General features: G+C 36.7%; 1 protein-coding gene across 9 annotated transcripts in view; it reads left to right on the top strand.

Annotated features, from left to right (window-relative positions):
* ROBO1 (roundabout guidance receptor 1) overlaps window positions 1-20,572 on the top strand; it is a 1,145,602-nt gene that overhangs the window by 792,848 nt on the left and 332,182 nt on the right. For all 9 annotated transcript variants that reach the window (XM_043593873.1, XM_043593874.1, XM_043593878.1 and 6 more), the window contains one exon: window positions 19,661-19,987. In XM_043593873.1, the coding sequence (XP_043449808.1) occupies window positions 19,661-19,987 (327 nt within the window). The remainder of the gene's footprint in view (window positions 1-19,660; window positions 19,988-20,572) is intronic.

The raw sequence follows: 20,572 nt of genomic DNA, 5'->3' as shown, positions 1-20,572 counted from the left end.
TAAATAAGATGTGTCAAATGTTGTCTTCAGATCAAGAACACTCAATTTCAAAGTCCTGTTTAACTGAGGGAGGGTTTTATTCTCTAGCTTTCTTTCTCTTTCGGAAGGGGGTGCAAAGAGGGAAGGTTAGGTGTAAGGCAAAACCAAGTCATGAGGAGGGAAGCAAGGTTTTAGTTATTGGAAGTGGGTTTGGCTTAGCAAAATAAAACCGTAGCCAGCTTTGAGGATGGGTTGGAGTGGGAGGTAGACAAGGGTGACCAGGTCATAGCAGAAGAGCCATACAAAGCTGACTTGACAAAGCGTCACATGTCCTTAGATTTCCCCTGCCTACTGGAGGCAGTGGTCAAGGGCTCTTTGTGGTCCTAAAACTGCAAATAGGGGTTAAGTGGTTTCTGGCAACTATGAACAGTATTGACAGAGAAGTGGATTAAAAGGATAAATGAAAAGCAGTCATTGGGAAGAGGAAGAAACCTGGATACCTAACCTTAGTTGCTTATGTGCCAGATACTCTACTAGGCAATTCACATTTGGCCTTGAGGACAATCCCGTGAGTAGGCGTTTTCATTTGTTTTATTTCATTTTACAGATGAGGACATTGATAAGCAGAGAATGGCATTGCATAATTTACATAACAAGCATCGGGGTGTGGATTTAAAGATGTAGAATAAAAAGCGAGTTGTGTGTAATAACCTAGGCAGATGATTCATTTACATCGGGATCTATGGAGAAACCAGATGTGATGAAGTGTAGCATTTATCCAGGGAAATTAATTGATACTTAGTGGTGTTTTAGAATGTGAAAACAATTCATTCTCTAGTTGCTTCTAAAGAGATGGAGCTCTTAGAAAAAATGTTGGTTCAAGATTATTTAAATCAAAACAATATGTTTTAATATTAGGACTCAATAGTTACACTGTACAAATTCTTATTTTCTGCTGGAGAAACACAAGGACTCAACTTTGTAATGAAAGCAGAAATAGATCAGGTGTTCTCAAACCATAATTTGCATCAGAATTACTTCTGATGCTTGTTAAAAATAGATTTTTTTCTGGCACCTGGTTGGCTCAGTCGGTTAAGGGTCGGACTCTTGATTTTGGTTCAGGTTATCTCAAGGTTCCTGAGTTTGAGCCCCAGGTAGGGCTCTGTGCTGACAGTGCAGAACCTGCTTGGGATTCTCTCTCCCTCTTTCTTTGCCCCTCCCCCACTGTGCTGTCTCTGTCTCAATCAAAATAAATAAATAAACTTAAAAAAATAGATTTTTAAAAAAAATTTTTTTTTTTAATGTTTATTTATTTTTGGGACAGAGAGAGACAGAGCATGAACGGGGGAAGGGCAGAGAGAGAGGGAGACACAGAATCAGAAACAGGCTCCAGGCTCTGAGCCATCAGCCCAGAGCCCGACGCGGGGCTCGAACTCACGGACCGCAAGATCGTGACCTGGCTGAAGTCGGACGCTTAACCGACTGCGCCACCCAGGCGCCCCTAAAAAAATAGATTTTTTTAAAGACTTAATTGAGTATAGGGCGCCTGGGTGGCTCAGTTGGTTGAACATCCGACTTCAGCTCAGGTCATGATCCTGTGGTTTGTGGGTTCGAGCCCCACGTTGAGCTCTGTGCTGACAGCTCAGAGCCTGGAGCCTGCTTCCGATTCTGTCTCCCTCTTTCTCTGCCCCTCCCCTGCTTGCTCTCTCTCAAAAATAAATAAACATTTAAAAAAATGTAAAAGAAAAAAAGGTAAAGACTTAATTCGGTAGATCAGGAGTGGGGGACCCTGACATCTAAATTATTAACGAGACCCCTCTTCCCTAGTTCACTGGGGTGGTCCTCAGCAGTTAAGGCCCATTGGATATAATTGATGACTTTCACTGTGATGGATACGGGTGTTTAAGAGCTGCAGGTGTAGGTTTCCATCTTTGCCTTTTGTATTTATTCTCACTTAACAGCAGATTAGAACTGTGTCCTCTCCCATAGTAGCAACCAATTATGTGTGACTATTTAAATGAAATTAACTGAAGTAAAATGAAACAAAAGGTGAGTTCAAGTGCCCCAACACCTCATGTGGCTCGTGAGTACTTTATCAGAGGGAGCACATGATAGAACATTTTAATCATTATTGCAGAAAGTTCTCTTGGACAGCACTGGATTGGAATGTAAGAATAATGAGGGGTGCCTTGGTGGCTCAGTCGGTTAAACATCCAACTTCGCTCAGGTCATGAACTCATGGGTCGTGAGTTTGAGCCCCACATTGGGCTCTGTGCTGATAGCTCAGAGCCTGGAGCCTGCTACGAGTCTTTCTCTCACTGTCTCTCTGCCCCTCCCTCACTCGCACTCTGTCTCTCTCTCAAAAATAAATAAACATTAAAAAAAAAAGAATGTAAGAATAAGGAAATCTGGCCCCATTGTAGTTTTTATAATGTTGAGAATTATGTTTTAAAGTTGTCCCTATGAAACTTTCTTTAAGTAGGAACAGACATTTTCTTTACAAAAGGAGCTGCCCTATTAAAAAGTACTTCTAATTAAATAACAAGTATTGTATGTTTTTTTTTCTCTCTTTGAAAGGAATAAACATGCTTACAGAAGATAAATTACCTAAATGGTTTCAGCTTGTACTTGGAATGTAATCATCTCAAGACTCTTTTTATGTACATGGGATTTTCCCACCAAAAAACTTGCTCCCAAAAACATTTCTTACTGTGCTCAAAGAAGTAGGAGTGCCCTCAATATTTCGTCACATTATAAAACAGGTTTAAAGGTGATCTGCAAACGTAAAGCTGTGGTCTCAACAGCCTTCAGGATTTGTCCTTATGTTGCTATATTACATCAGCATGTTTTGTGTGTCATCAAAAGCATATCTGTACAAAATGTACATGCAGTTTAGCATTAAATCTTAAATATACCTTTTAGCTAGCATTTTCCTGAACACATTGACTATAATTTATAAATTATCAAGTATAGTTATCTTAGGAGATACACAGTGTAACTATAAATTATAACTTGAAACTATAGTTCTTGAAATAAAACGTTCTGGGAATGGGATGGAAAGAAACCCTGCCCTGCGCTCTTTTTAAAATATCATCTGTTGAGCTTCAAGTTGCTTTTTAAAGTCTTAGAGTTATGTCATACTCAATGTATGAAGAAAATGAAATTTACAGTGTTGGTTTCTTAAAGTCAAACACAAGTTTAAAATGAAAACAGCCCTAAGCTAGCTTTCTTCTTGTCTCTTAGATCCTGAAACTCAGAGCTGTTGGACCGAGTTGTGTGAATTCTTCCTTCAGAATGCTTCTTGGGTTTTTCATTTATTTCATTCCCATCACCTTCGTTGCCTCACATCTAAGCTGTGGGGGTGATTATCTTAACAGGTGCTGGGGCTCCCCTCTCTACTCCGCATCCCGCCCAGCCCTGTGAGTTTAATGCTCTTCAACAACATTTCCATCATGTTATTTTACTTCCCAAAATCTTTTAAGAACTTCTTTGTTGCTAATAGGCTAGAATCCAAAAGCCTTTTTCGAACATTTTTAGATCTTAATAGTTTGGCTACAGATAGCTTTTCAACTCCTAGTTTCTATTAGCCTTGGACCGAACCTTTCGTACAAATCATTCTGGGCTTCTTCGTATCACATTATTCTGTTCCTTCCTTGTTTACCCCATTTGGAAGCATCCTTCCTACTCATCTGTGCTTATCGCTTGCTTACGGGTTGAATTGTGTCCCATGACGAGTTGATAACCTTTTAACTCCAATATCTGTGAATGTGGAGATTGTTTGGAAATAGAGTCGTTGGAGATGAGCAAGTTAAGGTGAAGTCACTAGGGTGGGCCTTACTGCAATATGACTGTGTCCTTATAGAACAGGGAAATTGGGGGTGGGGGGTACCTGGGTGGCTCAGTCGGTTAAATGTCCGACTTTGGCTCAGGACATGATCTCAAGGCTTGTGAGTTCGAGCTCTGCCTTGGGCTCTGTGCTGACAGCTCAGAGCCTGGAGGCTGCTTTGGATTCTGTGTCTCCTCTCTCTGCCCCTCCCCTGCTCGTGCTCTGTTTCTCTCTGTCTCTCAAAAATAAATAAATATAAAAAAAATTAAGGACGGGAAAATTGGGACATAGAAGCAGAGACACAGGGACACTGCCATGTGAAGATGAAGACAGTTTGGGGTGGGTGATTCAGTGGAAACCAAGGAGCTTCCAGTAAACTCCTAGAATGTAGGAAGAAGGCATGGAGCGATCCTCCCTCACAACCCTCAGGAGCCATCCCTGCTGCCACTCTAATCTTGGACTTCTAGCCCCCAGACCCGCGAGACAATAAATTTCTGGGTTTCTTAAGCCACCCTGATTGTGATACTTGTTATGACAACACTAAGAAATAGATACACCCATTATTCTGTTGTCCATTTAAAAAAAAAAATGTTAGTGCCCCTCTTCAAGAATATGATGGTCTTTTCTGTGGATGGAACTACTCTCTACAAAAATGCAAATATATTCATAAACCCCAAACTTCAAGTCTTTTAAGGAGCAAAGAACTTCTGACCAACCCAAATCGCATCCAGCCCCCCGTATCAAACCAAAACCCCATCTTCTCTGAGAAAGCAGTTTGCTTTACCTAACTTTCAGCTCTTGTTTCTTCTTTGGCGTTTACTCTATGTATTTTGCTCTTGGTACTTCATTGTGTGCTTGTTGGAGTCTGAGCTCTTCAACATAGGTAGGGCCCTCCCCACTTGTAAACACTAATCTTTCTAGGGCCTAAACTCCCAGATCGTAAGGTTTTGTAAGACAGAGTTACTTCACCAGCGTTGCAAAGTAATTATATACCTAAAGTACAAGGAGATCACATGTTCACCATTCTAATAAATGCCTGGAACATACTAAGTGCTCAGTACTTAACTGCCAGATATTGTTATTCCCTAGTATTAATGTCTGCTAAAGTACTTCTCCACAGAAAATAACTTGAACTTCCTGCTTCATCAGGGGAATAATTATAACAGGTTACTCCACTCAGCCTGTGCGGAGTCCAGCATCCAGGGGAAAGTAGGTATGAAAAGAGGTTTAAAATAAGAAGTCAGGGAAGCAGGCAGTGCTTCATGGCCAACACCATGTAGGGCGTGCAGGCTCTGGAGTCTGTATCTTAGAGTTTGAGTCTCAGCTCTTATGAATTTTTGGGAGGTATTGTGCAGTATGATATGACATTGTGCAAATATGATGATATATGTGCAAATATCTCTATAAATCATTTAGGAGCGATTTACCCCCTCTGAGCTTTTCTTTATTCATCAAGAAAAAGTAATTATGCTTATACTTCTTATGAAAATTAGAACCTCTTCTAAAACTGTGTCAATTTTATATCTCTGGGCATGGCCACAGAAATTTGCATCTATTTCCAAGAATTCACAGACACTTAGAAGCACATCCTGAACAGGCAAAGAATACCTCTTCGTTAGTCTTTTTTTACAAAAGGTTTCACTCCTAACCTCATGTTTGTAGGATTCAGAAGAACAGGGTTCCTGTTTCTGGCTACCAGGAATGTTTTATTTACTGTCAACCTTAATCAAATATTTTCGATCTGTTGACTAGTTTTTCTTTGTTTGTAAGGTGTGAGGCTGGACAGATTTATCTGTTCTTATTCTAGCTTTAACATGGTATATTAATCTCATTTTATGGATGGAGAAACTGACCCAGTAACTGAGGTTGGTAAGGTAGAAATTTATGGGCTTAGGAGAAAAGCCAGAATATTCTGATAGGAATCCACTCCATTCTCTTCTCCCAACTTCCATTTGGAACCAAAGTGTTTCCTTTTCCTAGTTTTTCTTATATGAATTTGAGAGTTAAACGAAACAGAACAAAACAAAACCTTTGGGTTTATGATGTTTATTCTTATACAAGGTAAATTCTTAAACAGTTGTACTGTTTTATACATAGTATACTGATCGCATAGTTTACTGGTCACATGTCCAAATTAGGGGGTAGGATCCCTACTCCCATGGATCTGAATCTTTATCGGTTAGTACCTGTTAAGTTTTGGGCTAACTACTTAATTTTTGTGCCTCAGGTTCCTCATCTATAAATTATGGATCCTAATAGGACCCACGTAGGAACATTTTTGATTCCATTTTAATACAGCTAATGGGTGCTCGCTTCGGCAGCACATATACTAAAATACAGCTAATGGTTGGAATATGAATATGTCTTAGCTATTCTCTTCTGACATTCAAGATTAATGAGATAATTATTAAAATATTAGTTGTGTCCTTCTGAGACTTTTTGAGAAAGTATTATGTTTTTTTTTTCTAATAAACACACCAGCATAACTAAGTAACCATATAGAAGCAAGTCAAACCGTGTAAGGATTCTGGAAGTTATATAAGGTGGCAGTGTCACTTTGAACCATCTCCTATGCATCCCATGCTCCATAAACATTTCGATTCATCTTTTTCTTTTAAAAAACTTTTTCATGTGCAAAATCCACGACTCTTGTAGTTCTGTAGGATTTTTGCATTTTCTTGGGTGTCAGGTTTGCAAAGAGAGATCAACATCTTTAATCTCCAAGACCACAAAAGTATGGCTTTGTATGTGTAGAATGGTAAGAACTCAAAGAAGGGGCTTGCAGTCAAGATGGTGTTTTGTGTGTTATGGATTAAAGCTATTATGAAGTGAAATGAAAACTCTAGAAGCTGGCAGAAGCTCCCCTTCAGCTCTGCATGTGAACATACAGCCTGTTGCAATGGTTACAGTGAAGCAAAAACAAAACATTAGAAATAATAGTCTGCTTACACTTTGCCAAGAGAAAAGTTTATGAAGGGAAAAGTCAGTAAAAATACCTGATTCCTTGAGTATTTTCTTTATTATTGTTTATTCCTCTACTTCTCTCCTTTTATAATCTCATTTCATTCATACAAGTCAAAGTAATCATTTTAAATTTTTATGTGCATATCTCTATATAGATATGTATATAGATATGTGTGTATATATATGTATTTATATTTGCAGATATTTCTTTTCAAGAACATAACACTCATGTTTAGGTTTAAGGCTTTGTTGTGTGTGTGTGTGTGTGTGTGTGTGTGTGTGTGTGTGTATACATATATATGAACAGTTTTGAGTTCACAGCCAGGTTGAAGGGAAGGTGCAGAGTTAGAGATGTCCCATATACTCCCTGCCTCCACAAATACATTTTCCACCAGAGTAGTACATTTGTTACAACTGACGAACTTACATTGATACATCATAATCACTTCAAGTCCATGGGTAACAAGATCACCTATAACTTTACCTTTATTGAAACGCTGTGTTTTCTGTGTATTAAACATCAACTAGTATATTGACACAAATCTGTTGCTTTACATGGTACCCTTGGGAGGTCTTTAGATGTTATGTATCACTAGTTGATCACATGGATGAATTTATAAGACTTGTAGCACATCTGTAATACAGTTTGGTGTATATATGTATATATATATATACATATGTATATATGTGTATATATATACATATATATGTATATATATATATGTATATATATATATACACACACACAAAGAAAGAATACTTTTATTTTTTAATTATTTTTTAGAGATTGTATTTTTAAGTAAACTCTGTACCCAACATGGGACTTGAACTCACAACCCTGGGATCAAGAGTCCCACATTCCACCAACTGAGTCTGCCATGTGCCTACTTCTCTTTGTTCTTAAAATCTCTGTATGTGCTGTTAGTTCTTGGCTTCCATATACAAACTGTAGAGCCAAGTACAGAGTAATTGCTCAATAAGCACTTGTGGAATTGAAATAATTTTACTTCTGTGTATCATTTTGGATGATTTTCTTCTGGACCTCTGCCATTTACCAGTCATCATTCTCATGGTTTTAGAATTAAACCAGGTAAAGAAAGCAAACAAGTGGAGAAATTATTATAGATTTCCTCTTTGCATTGGATTTCTGTCTGTATTTCCACATTGGGTAGACTGTTACATTTTTGTATTAAAAAGCATCAAATCTGACAATAATGTGGCAGTTTATTTCCCTCATTCACTTTGTCTCACAGCCAACATTTTTCTTATTTGTCTAATAAGTTGACCAAGAGCTGACTCTTCTTTTTCTGTCCATGATGTTTACATAAGATGTAATACATTTTCTGTCTTAGGACAGAAATGTCTTAAAAAATTGTATCTTAGGACAATTTGAATATACTTTTTATTTCATTTGATCAGTAATTTTGGTACCAGTTACCATGATGGATATTTGTGATAGGATGTTGTTGTTTTTTTAATCTTATTTAATCTGACTTTTTAAGGAGAGGGGTTATCCAATGGCCCCTGGAAATGATTGAAGGAGATTTTTATTACTAAATTTGAGAAGGTCACGGTTAAACTGGGTTGAGTTGGTCACCCTAAGAGGATTTCTGTATTTCAAATGAATGAGCTAATTTCACCTTACTAATTTTGTCTTCATCAATAAACTAAAAATACATGGATTTTTCCATATACTTTTCCTGGGAAGTTGTGTTCAGAGAAAGAGATTACTGTTTTCACACTGAGGATATCTATTAGAAAGTTCTTGGGACTTGGTCCTAAAATGATGCTATATATCTGATTATCTAATAAATCAATCTTTAGAATGATCTATGCTTGTAAATTATATGTTTAAACATTAAGTTGTTGGGCTAATGGATAAATAAGAATTAAAATTTGAAGCTTTTCTGGAGCGCCTGGGTGGCTCAGTCAGTTAAGTGTCTGACTCCAGCTCAGGCCATGATCTAACAGTTTGTGAGTTTGAGCCCCGTGCTGGGCTCTGTGCTGACTGTTCAGAGCCTGGAGCCTGCTTTGGATTCTGTGTCTCCTTCTCTCTCTGCCCTTCCCTTGCTCACGCTTTGTCTCTCTCTCTCTCTCTCTCTCTCTCTCTCTCTCTCAAAAATAAGTAAACATTAAAAATTAAAAAAAAAATTGATGCTTTTCTTTGAACAGAATTAACAAATGTTTAAAGATATGTTTTAGTTTAAAATCCCTTAAGGAATATAATCCAAAATAAAAATAGGGCATTTCACTAGACATCAGTATTTCAGGAAGTTTTGATCACTGTGAACCAAACTGAAGGCACAAATAAGCATATTTTAAAAGGTGATATGACTAAGAATGTGACATGAAAGAAAAATCAGATATTTAACTCATTTTCCAGTTTTATACCTTAAATAATTATAATTTTGAAGTAGTATTTTAGAAGGACAGTATTTGCTTTCTCTTTCTCTCAATAAACTTTAAAATGTTTAAAAATAAATAAGTAAATAAATGAACATCTTTTAAAAAGGTGTATTAACATACAGAATGATAAATGCATATACACATCATAAAAATTAAAGAAAAAAAAATACCTTAGAAAAAAGTGACCCTATTCCAAAAGGAAAAAGAAAAGAAAAAAAGCCAAACTTACTTTCAGAAGAAAAGAAACAGAACAACAGATCTGAAATCAGAGAGAGAGAGAGAGAGAGAGAAAAAAAAGATGGTTTTAGAGTTAGGAGATTTTTTTGGGAGATTTCTTTTTGTATCAAAAGTTGTATATGTTGATATTTCATGTAAGGTACTTTTTCCATTAGATCAACCACACAATAGCTTTGTTTTCGACTCATGAGTTATTTACTTATTCTGTTAGAGAATGAAGATTAGGGAGTATATTTTAAGTTAACATCTGGAATACACTCTAAGTCCCCAGATTTTGTATGTCAAGTGAGAGAATCAGTCTCTCAGTGTCTATTATTGGGGTGCTCTGTAGAATTTATAAGATCTAAATTCAAGGTATAATGAGAGAGAAATAAGGTAGATACAGAGGAGGTGAAAATGACAGTTTGCTAATGCGTAAATAAATTTCTTTAGAAATTCTTGTACATGTCAGAAGTACTGACTGACTTTAAAAATAAGTGAAGTTGACTGCATTCCTATAGGGATTTCGCAGTAATCCTTTAAAAGGCTGTTTTAAGTATTTGTTTTCCTAAAGTGTAATTCTATTTAGGTAATTATCCATAAAATTACAATTGTATACTCCATTTTGACAACATTAATTCACCTAGATTCAAGGGTTCTCAAAATATAACTAAAATATGACTACCTAATTTAAGAAGTAAAGTTGCAAGCCTTATTTTTAGTACTTTAGTTGATTTTAGGTTATTGAGTCAGTAAATTAATATCTATAATGTACAGATTCTATAAATGTCTAATGCAAGTCATTAGAGAAGGCATGGATAAGTACTACTTTACATAATAACTTAGAAAAACTTCATATGGATGATCGTATTACATCCCTATTTGTTTTTATGTACTTTTTAAAATATATGTAAATCATAACCCTAGTCACATAGAATGTTCTTTAAAAAAAATTTATTTATTTTGAGAGAGTGAGAGAGCAGGGAGAGAGAGAGAGAGAGAGAGAGAGAGAGAGAGAGAGAGAGAGAATCCCAAGCAGGCTCTATAGTCAGCATGGAGCCCAACATAGGGCTTGATCTCATGACCCTGAGATCATGACCTGAGCCGAAATCAAGAGTCTGATGCTTAACTGGCTGAGCCACCCAGGCACCCCTACATACTTTCAGTTTGTGACTTAAAAATATGGTCTTAAACACAAAAATCAAGTGAATTTCAGGATAGAAATTTTTCCCATGGAAATTTAAATTCAGGACAGAGGAAGTTTGGTAAGCAAGGTTTCTTTCATACAGTATGAGTATTTTTGAGTTGTAATTTCAATAAGAAAGTCCGCTCATGTTCTTTATATTGAGGTTATAGTTGGCTTAAATTTATAACCATCTGCAATTTCCATATTATATATAAAAATGTGAAATGTAGATTAATGATTACAATTTGTGTAATCGGTCCTAATATGTTGAAAGTCTAATATTATGATGAACTATGTTTCCCAGCAATAAAAAACATTCACAGGACCACCCAAATACTGTTTTTCACAGTTTAAAATATTGTTCAGAATTTCTTGTCTGTGAAAAGATGGTTCTAACAGCTGAAATAAGCTATTATATTTTTAGGCCTATTTTGGTTCATTATGGTAGGTATTAGTAAATAAAGGTTTATTTGTGAATTTTGATACCTCGTATATCTATAAAAAGTTTTCTTGGGGCACCTGGGTGACTCAGTCGGTTAAGCTTTTGACTTTGGCTCAGGTCATGATCTCAGTGGATCTGTATGGGGTATTTTCCATAAGGAACATGGACACGTTATTATAGACAGCTTTAGACAGACTCGAATTCTGATGATTGTTAGTTGAGCAATAAGTTGGGTGGGCTAAATGCTCTAGTTTTGTTTTTCGTCTCTTTTGATAGATGTTTTGCTGGAATTGTGCCAGATCTTGCCAAGAAATGTGTAAATGGGAAAGAATCTTGAGTTGAGTTCTCAACCCAAACTAGAGACTTGCTTAGTTTGTAACTTTTCTTACAAATTTAGAAAAAAAAAAAAGTAACTGATTTCTGTATAAAATAGTAGAAATCCTAATATAATTCCAGGAGAGGATGAAGAGGAGAATCATAAAAGTAAACATTGGTGTTTATGCCAATTTCTAATACTACATTAATGGTCACAATCAAGGGTCAATGTAATATTTAAGGCATTAGGGGTTATGCTACCCTATAAAATAGAGATATTTTTATACTCATTTTACAGATGAAGAGACTAACATTCAGAGAGGTTAAGCAATTTATCTGAGTTTACACAGCTAAGAAGTAAAAGAGTTTGGGTTTGAATCCAGGCTCTGAGTCCATTCTCTAGATTGAAGAAACTTTCCCTACAAGTGCTACATTAGTTTATTTTTTCGTTTTTTTGTTTTTGTTTTCCCCTCACCTAAGCTATTTCTTCCTGGTGAATTTCAGGCTGTTAAGGTCAATATATATATATATATATATATATATATATATATATATATATACACACACATATATATATGTATACACACATATATATATATACACATATATATATACACATATATATATATTTTAAGTTTATTTATTTTGAGAGAGAGAGAGAGAGAGAGCGCGTGCGCACACACACAAGTGGGGGAGGGGCAGAGAGCAAGAAGGGGAGAGAGGGACTCTGCACCCTCAGCTCAGAGCCAGGGTGGAGATACAATTGAGAGACCATGAAATTATGACCTGAGCTGAAGTCGGAGGCTCAAATGACTGAGCCACCAGGGCATCCCAAGGTCAAGGATTATATCTCATATTTCTTTGTGTTGCCAATGCTTAGAGCAATTCCTAATACAATATATGCTTAATATATAGGTAAACTAATGAATAGGTGAGAAAATTTAGACTTTAGCATATGCAAATATTTTTATTTGAAGAAGGTAGAATTCTCCTGTTTGTATATTAATTGGAAATTTTACTACAAGGGTGAATAGGAAGCATGAACCCAGCTAACTGACTTCAACCCTACAATCCATTTAGTGACAGCTCAGGGAAAAATCCTGCCTGATTTGAGTGAGTTGAGGTCATTTCTGCAGCTAATGCCTTAGTAGCTTCTGCTGTATTTGGGTCCCCTGACAGAAAAGTTTATTCTACTTACACTCCATATTATTAAAAATTGGAGCAGGGGGGAGAGCAAACGATATTGTTTTTTTTTTAATTTAACTTATTCTACTGTCAGTCTTTTTCATTTCTCTTGGGACAGAGCCATATAATATTAGATTCTGTAGGAATATTACAAAAACACCAGGGATTCACTTCTAGAATTCCATTTTGGGCAATTTTGGTAATCATTTTAGGTGATAACAGATACTATCAATGACACTCAGCTGATTTGGGGGATTATTTAGGGAGAATTACAATCATAGGAAATTAATATGAAACAAAGTACCTAAAGAAAATGCATGATTCATTAATCATGTAGTTGTTTTAGTGCATTCTGTTTCCCTTGTGTTTCTTTCCTCCATATAGTTCCAGGCGAAACTATGTTTTTTGTTTTTTGGGTTTTTTTTTCCATGATATGGTCTGTTTTTATATTTATTCCAATGATGAGTGAGTATTTGGGAAATGTGTATGAGTCAGTAGTCTACTCGCTACACAGTGAGTAATTAATGGATGCTGTCTTCTTATTTTTAACAAATATCTCCTTGTAGGATGAAATTCTGACAGGAAAATTACAGGATTGGTGCCCACGATAAGATTTATGTTAATAATTGGAGGCTGTATGCTCCTTAAAATGTAAATGGAGCTTGAACAAAAAGGTTAAGAGGCAAAGGCTCTTTTAAGAATATAGGTGTTCTTTTACAAATACAGGTTTGTTGTCAAGGCAGATCTAAATCCCCCACCCCACCTAGGACAGATGTCACCAATTGTCTATTAATATTCATTGTGCATCTGTCAGCGAATTACTGAACTTGTTACTCTTGTGCTTTTAGTAATTTTACAAGCATTTCTGTGCTGTAAGATGTTTTCATAGGATATATGATACAAGTGGATATTTTAATCATTTAATGGTTTCTAGTTTTAACCTACCGAAGAATATGAAAGAGAAATTCAGATCAAAATAAGACTGTGTTAATAAAATAAATACTGTTTCATTCAATCTACTAAGAAGAAACAGACTTGAAAACATAAACAAAACCCTGAGACGAATGTTATTGCCATGCTAGGAAAAAAGAGTAGAAACATATATATGAAAAAAGAATAAAATTACATATGTGTGTGTTTTGCATATCTCAACAGAATATTACCAAGATCTGTCTTTTAAATAGTTTCTTGCTTGAGGTTCCTATAGAAGTAATGTTTTAAAGGGGGGAACGGTTTACATCCAAGTAGGAGTTTGGTTTCCTCATCATAAATCTCATGTGACTTTGATATATTTCCTTGAAATACTTAGCACTAATGTGTCTATCTTTTTCCAGCTGCGGTTGTGTAAATATTTAGATATTTCAGTCACTCGTGTTTATATTTTATCTTCCAACTGGGCAGTTGTTGAAGGAATTCTGCCTCGCCCTTTTCTCCGATGTTGGCCTTGCCTAAAGTCAACTCTGTTCTATTCCCAAGGTTCTACCAGGATTCTTGCTGAGGGCAGCTGACATTATCATCTTTGTTCCTTGTTAAAGCCTCACTCGGCCAGTCCCTTTCTTCTTTTACCTTCTCTTCTATGAGAGACGGTTTCCTGTGAAAAGTTTGGCTGAAAATAGGAAGTTGGTTTTACTGAGTGTAATAGAAACCTTATATCTTATAACATAAAACAAACAAACCAAAATAACAACAAATTAACGTTAACTAGAGTGGTGGTTGTCAGGTGGCTTACAGGAACTCAGAGTTTATGATGGAAGAGAGAAGTCTTTTTATGAATAATGAATCAAGAATATTAGGGAGAGAGGCTTTGTGACACAGTGGAGGTGAACACCTCTTCTAGGGAGGAAGACTAACCTACGTTCTTCTGAGAGTCACATGTAGACTTCTGCATTTGACCTTGGCATAACTCTCTCAAAGTTTCCCTTTAAGAAAATGAGTCAATTATTGATAGAAGGTGAGAGGCTTTTCCCTCAAAGTATGGTGGTAGGAAAAATTAGAGAACCAGTAATATGAATTTTTTAAAGATCTTTGTTTTTTTTAACTTAACCTCTACACCCAGAGTGGGGCTTGAACTCACAACCCAGAGATCAAGAGTTGTATGCTCCACCACCTGAGCCAGCCGGATGCCCCAGTGATACTGAATTTTCATTGTGCAAAGAGTTGTGTAGGAACTGAGGTATTAACAACTGACAGTATAAGGATATTTACTCCAAAATTCAACCTCCTATTTAGAGAAGATGACGCAATAGAAGAAAAGCTTTATACTTCCATTTGTTCATCATCAAAATCTTTACTGAGCAAAAGGAATATGCAATCATGTGGTTTACAGTTAGGTGTTCTCTGTGTGCATAGGGAGAGAACAACAGATGCCACCACGTGTGACTACTTCTTGTTTTTATCATCCACGTTTTCAAAAATAAGTGTTCGAAAAGAACACTTCCGGTGTTGGAATCCAGAACAGACCAAACATGTTACTCTGTGGATTTTAGCTAATTAATCCTAGCAGTATTTATGGAATAGTTGGGAAGAGCAAGGGTTTAGAGTTTGACTAAGATTGAATCCCAGCACTGCCACCTTCCAGCTGAATGACAGCTGAGAGTCTCACTTCCCCCATATGGACACCAGATACACAACGCCCACCTCATAAAGATGTGATGGAGGAGATGATGGATAATAAATGCTAGTTTTCATTTTCTTTCCTTTCCTTTCTGCTTAGACTTGATAATAAAGAATAATTTATTATAGTTTTTCTGGTGATGAAATGATGGCCATTTATAATTTTTATTGTGGAGGTTAACCAGTTACTCATTATAAATATCACTTGGGAATTGGAAAGTTCCTTTTCTGAAAGTTATACATTATGAGGAATGTGGGATTTCTATGTTTTTTGTTATGATCTTCAAAGGTATCAACTCTGTATTTAAGTAACTTTTTTTTTCTAACCCTAATCATTCTTTCTTCATATTATCATATGCTAACAGAGTATATTTTCTTTGGAAATGTGTTCCGTAGAAAAAAATTCAGTAGGATATCCTGAAAAAAGAAAACTGAAGGGTTCAACGGCCAAATAATTTTGAGAAGTACTGCATAGAATGAATACCTTTCTTTGTACGCATCATAATGTGCTTTAGCAAGACTAAAGACCCTGAGAGCTGCAGGTCTTTTTTTTTTTTTTTTTTTTTTTTTTTTTTAGCAATACATATTAACAATCTGGGGAAAGTGGATTCCAAGGAACATTTTTGAAAATTTAGCCTTTAGTAATACAGAAGCCATTTTATTGCTGAAACTCTTTTACTGAAAACTGCCGTGCTAACATTCCGGGGAAAGCTGAGGCCTGTGTTCTCCATTCCCAGAAGTCACACTAGCTGTGGCCCAGCTATACGGGACTGCAGGTTACGGACACAGAGAGTCTTGAGCTCCACCGTACTTCAGTGGAGTCTGGGTAATCTCCAGGTTCTGTAATTGGCTGTTAATTCCTCAGTACACTGTCCCTAGACAGTTTTATTCTTTCCCATGGTTTCAGTCTCCAGATTGACTCTCATCTATGGCTCAAGCTGAGATTCTTTTCTGAGGTCCAACTTGGATATTCACTTGCCACCTTGTCATCTCCATTTGGATATTCAAGAAGTACTCCAGGCTCCTCTGTCCTTCCTCTCACCAGATTTCACTGTTTTATTCCCCGCCTTTATTGGGATTGCCCTTCACCCACTGCTCTGATCACAAACTTGGAATCTCTCTACCTTGTGCTTCCTCTCCATCCTGTGCATTGTTCAATTCTGTTTTATCCCTTATTGCCAATGATCACGCGCTGTTGATTTTGTAACTATCTCTAGATTCTTTCTTCTGTTTTCTGCTCTGTCAAAGTCCAAGTTTTCAGAATTTAGTTGTTTGAAGAGAACAAAATTTCCTGACCGATGACCTCCTAATTTAGCCTGCTATAGTCCAGTTTCATACTACCAGTAGTGAGCTCTTTAAAAACAAACTTCGGGGCGCCCGGGTGGCTCAGTCGGTTAAGCGTTGGACTTCAGTTCGGGTCATGATCTCGTGGTCTGTGAGTTCAAGCCTCACATAGGGCTCTGTGCTTACGGTTCAGAGCCTGGAGCCTGCTTCAGATTCTGTGTCTCCTTCTCTCTCTGCTACTCCCCTGCTCATGCTCTGTCTCTCTCTGTCTCTCAAAAATAAATAAACGTTAAAAAATTTAAAAAAAAATAGAAAAAAAAAACAAACTTGACTGTGCCTAAAATGAAATGTTTTATTGCCTTCAGGTAGATTCCAGAACGTTGGCTTGATACACAAAGCCCACCACATTATTGCTTCTGACTACTTCTTCAGGCACGTACTTGCTAATCTCTGACATGCACTTTATACTTAGGCCATACAAACTCCCTGAAGGTCCCACAAGTGTATCATGTTTTTTTTGTAGCTGTGCCTCTGGGTGAAATCATCTCCTTTCTTTTCATTCTTGACTTACTCTTCAAGACTCATCTCAAATTTTATGTGTCAGGATGCCTTCTCTTCCTTGCTCAGGCAGTTCTAAGTGTCCCCTCTTTGTTTTTCATAGCAAATTATGCATCTCTATTTCCTATCTGAAATGAACTTTCAGAATTTAAAATAAAGATATGCTTTATTAATTAAATATATATTACCCCAGTAGTTGATTCTCATTTGCATCCACCCTTCAGAATTACAGTCAAAGTCAAGGCTGGTAATATATTATAATGTTTTATTTTCTGAAATTTTCTAGCATTTGCAATTGAGTAATCTAAAATCTAACTTAAATTTCATTTGACTTCAGTATAGCCTTTGTGAGAGGATATGAGTTGCCAAGTTATTTTTTCCCCATGTTGCTGGTTTATTTCTTCCTCCTTTAGAACCCGGTTTCATTTAAAGAATTTATGGTATGTCGTATACCATGCATTGAACTAAAGCTGTTTCTCAATATTTCAGATTGCAAAACTATTACTCAGTATTTCAGATGATACTTTTTGTTATTTCAGGATTGATATAAGCAAATGCTCTTTTAATTTCATCATTCATTTGTTCATTTCATTGAGAAAATAATGTTAATTGTAGTAATTACAAATTAGAGATGTGCATCAGCCCATGCAGAGTCTACCGAAGGTTGAATAGTATGGATATGGTTACAATTTAAAAAATAAAATCTTTAATGTCTCTTCACAGAACACATGATTATTAAGCCTCAGATCATTCCATTCAAATAGGTCTTCTCCATCAGCCCTTCATTCATTTTTTTTTTCATTTATTCAACACATATTTATTGAGTACCCACGGTATGCTCAGCACTCTGCCAGGCATAAGAGAAGCAACCATGAGCAAAATCAGACCCATAGGTCTTATAGACTAATGGGAAAGATGGTATTCAAAGCATCAAACAAGAAAATTCAAATTGTAATTCTGATCATTCTTACCAACCTTAACTATATAGTGGTCTTTAGGTTTATAAAAGGGTCATTTAATTTTTGTGGTAAGATCAGGGAGGACAGAGATTTGAAAGGAAAGTGGATATTAACTAGGGTAAGATCATTTCCAACACAGACCCTGCGGCAGGTGCAGGCCTGTGGCAGAAGAAATCACAATGTGTTTGTAAAAGTAACACAAGGTGGAGAAAAGCAGAGAAAGAAGTGGAACAGGAAGAGTCTGGAGAGCCAGATAGGGGAATGAGCACACTCTTGTAGATCTTGTTAAAGACTTTATCTTAAGAGCAGTGAGTTTATTTTAAGAGCCCCTGAAGTAGGGGAGAACCCTGATTGTATTTGCATTTCAAAGCCTTCATCTGGCTACACTGAAGTGAAGCTATTTAAGAGCTTTCCTAAATCCTGGTGGGAATTGATAGTAGTTTGATCTGGGTTGGTAGCTGGCTGTGGAGACGGAGAGGAATAGATTAATTTAAGAAATAGGGGAAAGAAAGGGAGGTGTCAAGGAAGCCTGGTTTCTACTTTGCATTATTCATTGAGATTGGATGACTAGATAAGATCAAGGTTTGGGGCTCAATTAAATTAAGCCTTGGGCTGTTGCATTTGAGAAATCTTTAAGAAATTTACATATTAAATCTTTCCGTGGCAGCAATATGGTAGGAATATTAAAAAATATGAATCTTTATCCCTGTTTCCAAAGTTATAATCTCACTGGGAAAAAATAAAGTACAGACACAGGAAATACTTAAATGATATGTACACTCAGGACTTCACTTATTAAGTAATCCATAAGGTACAGAATGTAGGCCCTCACCCAGGGTCCTTTTTCATTTTATGTTAAATTTAATTATTTAAACTCAGTTATATAACATTTCATCTTTGAAGTATATTAAATATTAACATATAATTATTGGTACCTAATGAAATTCATTCAAATTCTGGGAAAGTGTACACACATGCGTACTTTTATTATTTAGGAAGATATAAAAATCTATATAGAGAGCAGTTTCATCATGTATTTGAATATGAATTTCACTAGTGTACTGGATAGTTTTTTAAAGTGTTGATTGATGTTAGTTACAAAGGAGATTCTCAGAATCCATACAATTATTTGTAATGCTCTACAATTCTCTCACACATTCCTCTGCAGAAAACAGGCACAGAATGTGGTCTGTACAGACAGGATGATGGGTTCTAAAAGCATTTGTGGTCAAGGGATTTGAAGAGCAGACAGAATTTGTCCAGGCAAAATTGAAGCAAGAGCACTTTCTAAGTGGAGGGCCAGCAGGATTCAAGAATTGGAAGATGTGCTTAAGGTGGACAACAGAAGGATTAATTAGTAAATAGGGATGGCAGGGTAGTCAGTATTATCCCTTGTTTACATAGTAGTAAGCCTAGGCTTTTATTTTTTTTATAATTTTTTTTTTAATGTTTATTCATTTTTGAGAGACAGAGAGAGACAGAGCATGAGCGGGGAAGGGGCAGAGAGAGAGGGAGACGCAGAATCCAAAGCAGGCTCCAGGCTCTGAGCTGTCAGCTCAGAGCCCGACATGGGGCTCGAACTCACGAACTGTGAGATCATGACCTGAGCCGAAGTCGGGCACTCAACCGACTGAGCCACCCAGGCGCCCCAAGCCTAGGCTTTTGAACTAAGTTCCGTAACTGTTTCCAAGTGGTAATATGAAGATATTTCATCACTTCTTCTGCAGGCTCCCGTCTTCGTCAGGAAGATTTTCCACCTCGCATTGTTGAACACCCTTCGGACCTAATTGTGTCAAAAGGAGAACCTGCAACTTTGAACTGTAAAGCTGAAGGCCGCCCCACACCCACTATCGAATGGTACAAAGGGGGGGAGAGAGTGGAGACGGACAAAGATGACCCTCGATCACACCGAATGTTGCTGCCAAGTGGATCTTTATTTTTCTTACGTATAGTACATGGACGAAAAAGCAGGCCTGATGAAGGGGTCTACGTCTGTGTAGCAAGGAATTACCTCGGAGAGGCCGTGAGCCATAATGCATCGCTGGAGGTGGCTAGTAAGTAAAACGGGCTTTTACAGCGGGAATGGTACACTGGGATCATTTGCCTGGAGAATGGTAATAAAAGTCAAATCTGTATCCCAGGCTTTACCTGAGGAAAATTTCTAGCTTTCTATTTGAATACAATCCTCTACCTATTTAATTTTTTCATAATTTTCATTGTAACTGGTTATTCAAGCTAAATTGGGATTTGCCCATAGTTGTTGAACCATTTTATTTTTAATTTGGAGCTGCTTTCTGTTGAGCATTTTCACTGAAATCGATTTAGTTCTTCTCCTTTGTTGCTTTTAAATATATTGAATATCCGTATGTTTCTCTAAAAAGAATAGCATGGGGTATTTTTCACTTGTCTTCATTTGGAGAAATACTTTCAACTGGTGGTATAGATAAGGTTTTAAACTGTTTCTAATTCTTAGAAATATATTATACTTCTGGTAAACTATAGCTAGAGAAATGTATGTATGTGCCTCATTCTTTATTATCTTGGCTGTTGTAGTGCACTGTGGGAGGAAGACCCGTGTATGTCATCCTTAGGTAGTTAATGGTTTAGTTTATATGCATAAATACCAAATGTAGCTCATT

The sequence above is a fragment of the Prionailurus bengalensis genome, chromosome C2 (assembly GCF_016509475.1).
Source record: "Prionailurus bengalensis isolate Pbe53 chromosome C2, Fcat_Pben_1.1_paternal_pri, whole genome shotgun sequence".
Taxonomy (NCBI): Eukaryota; Metazoa; Chordata; class Mammalia; order Carnivora; family Felidae; genus Prionailurus; species Prionailurus bengalensis.
The sequence above is the reverse complement of the archived record's forward strand: the minus strand, read 5'-3'. Positions and strand labels throughout refer to the sequence as shown.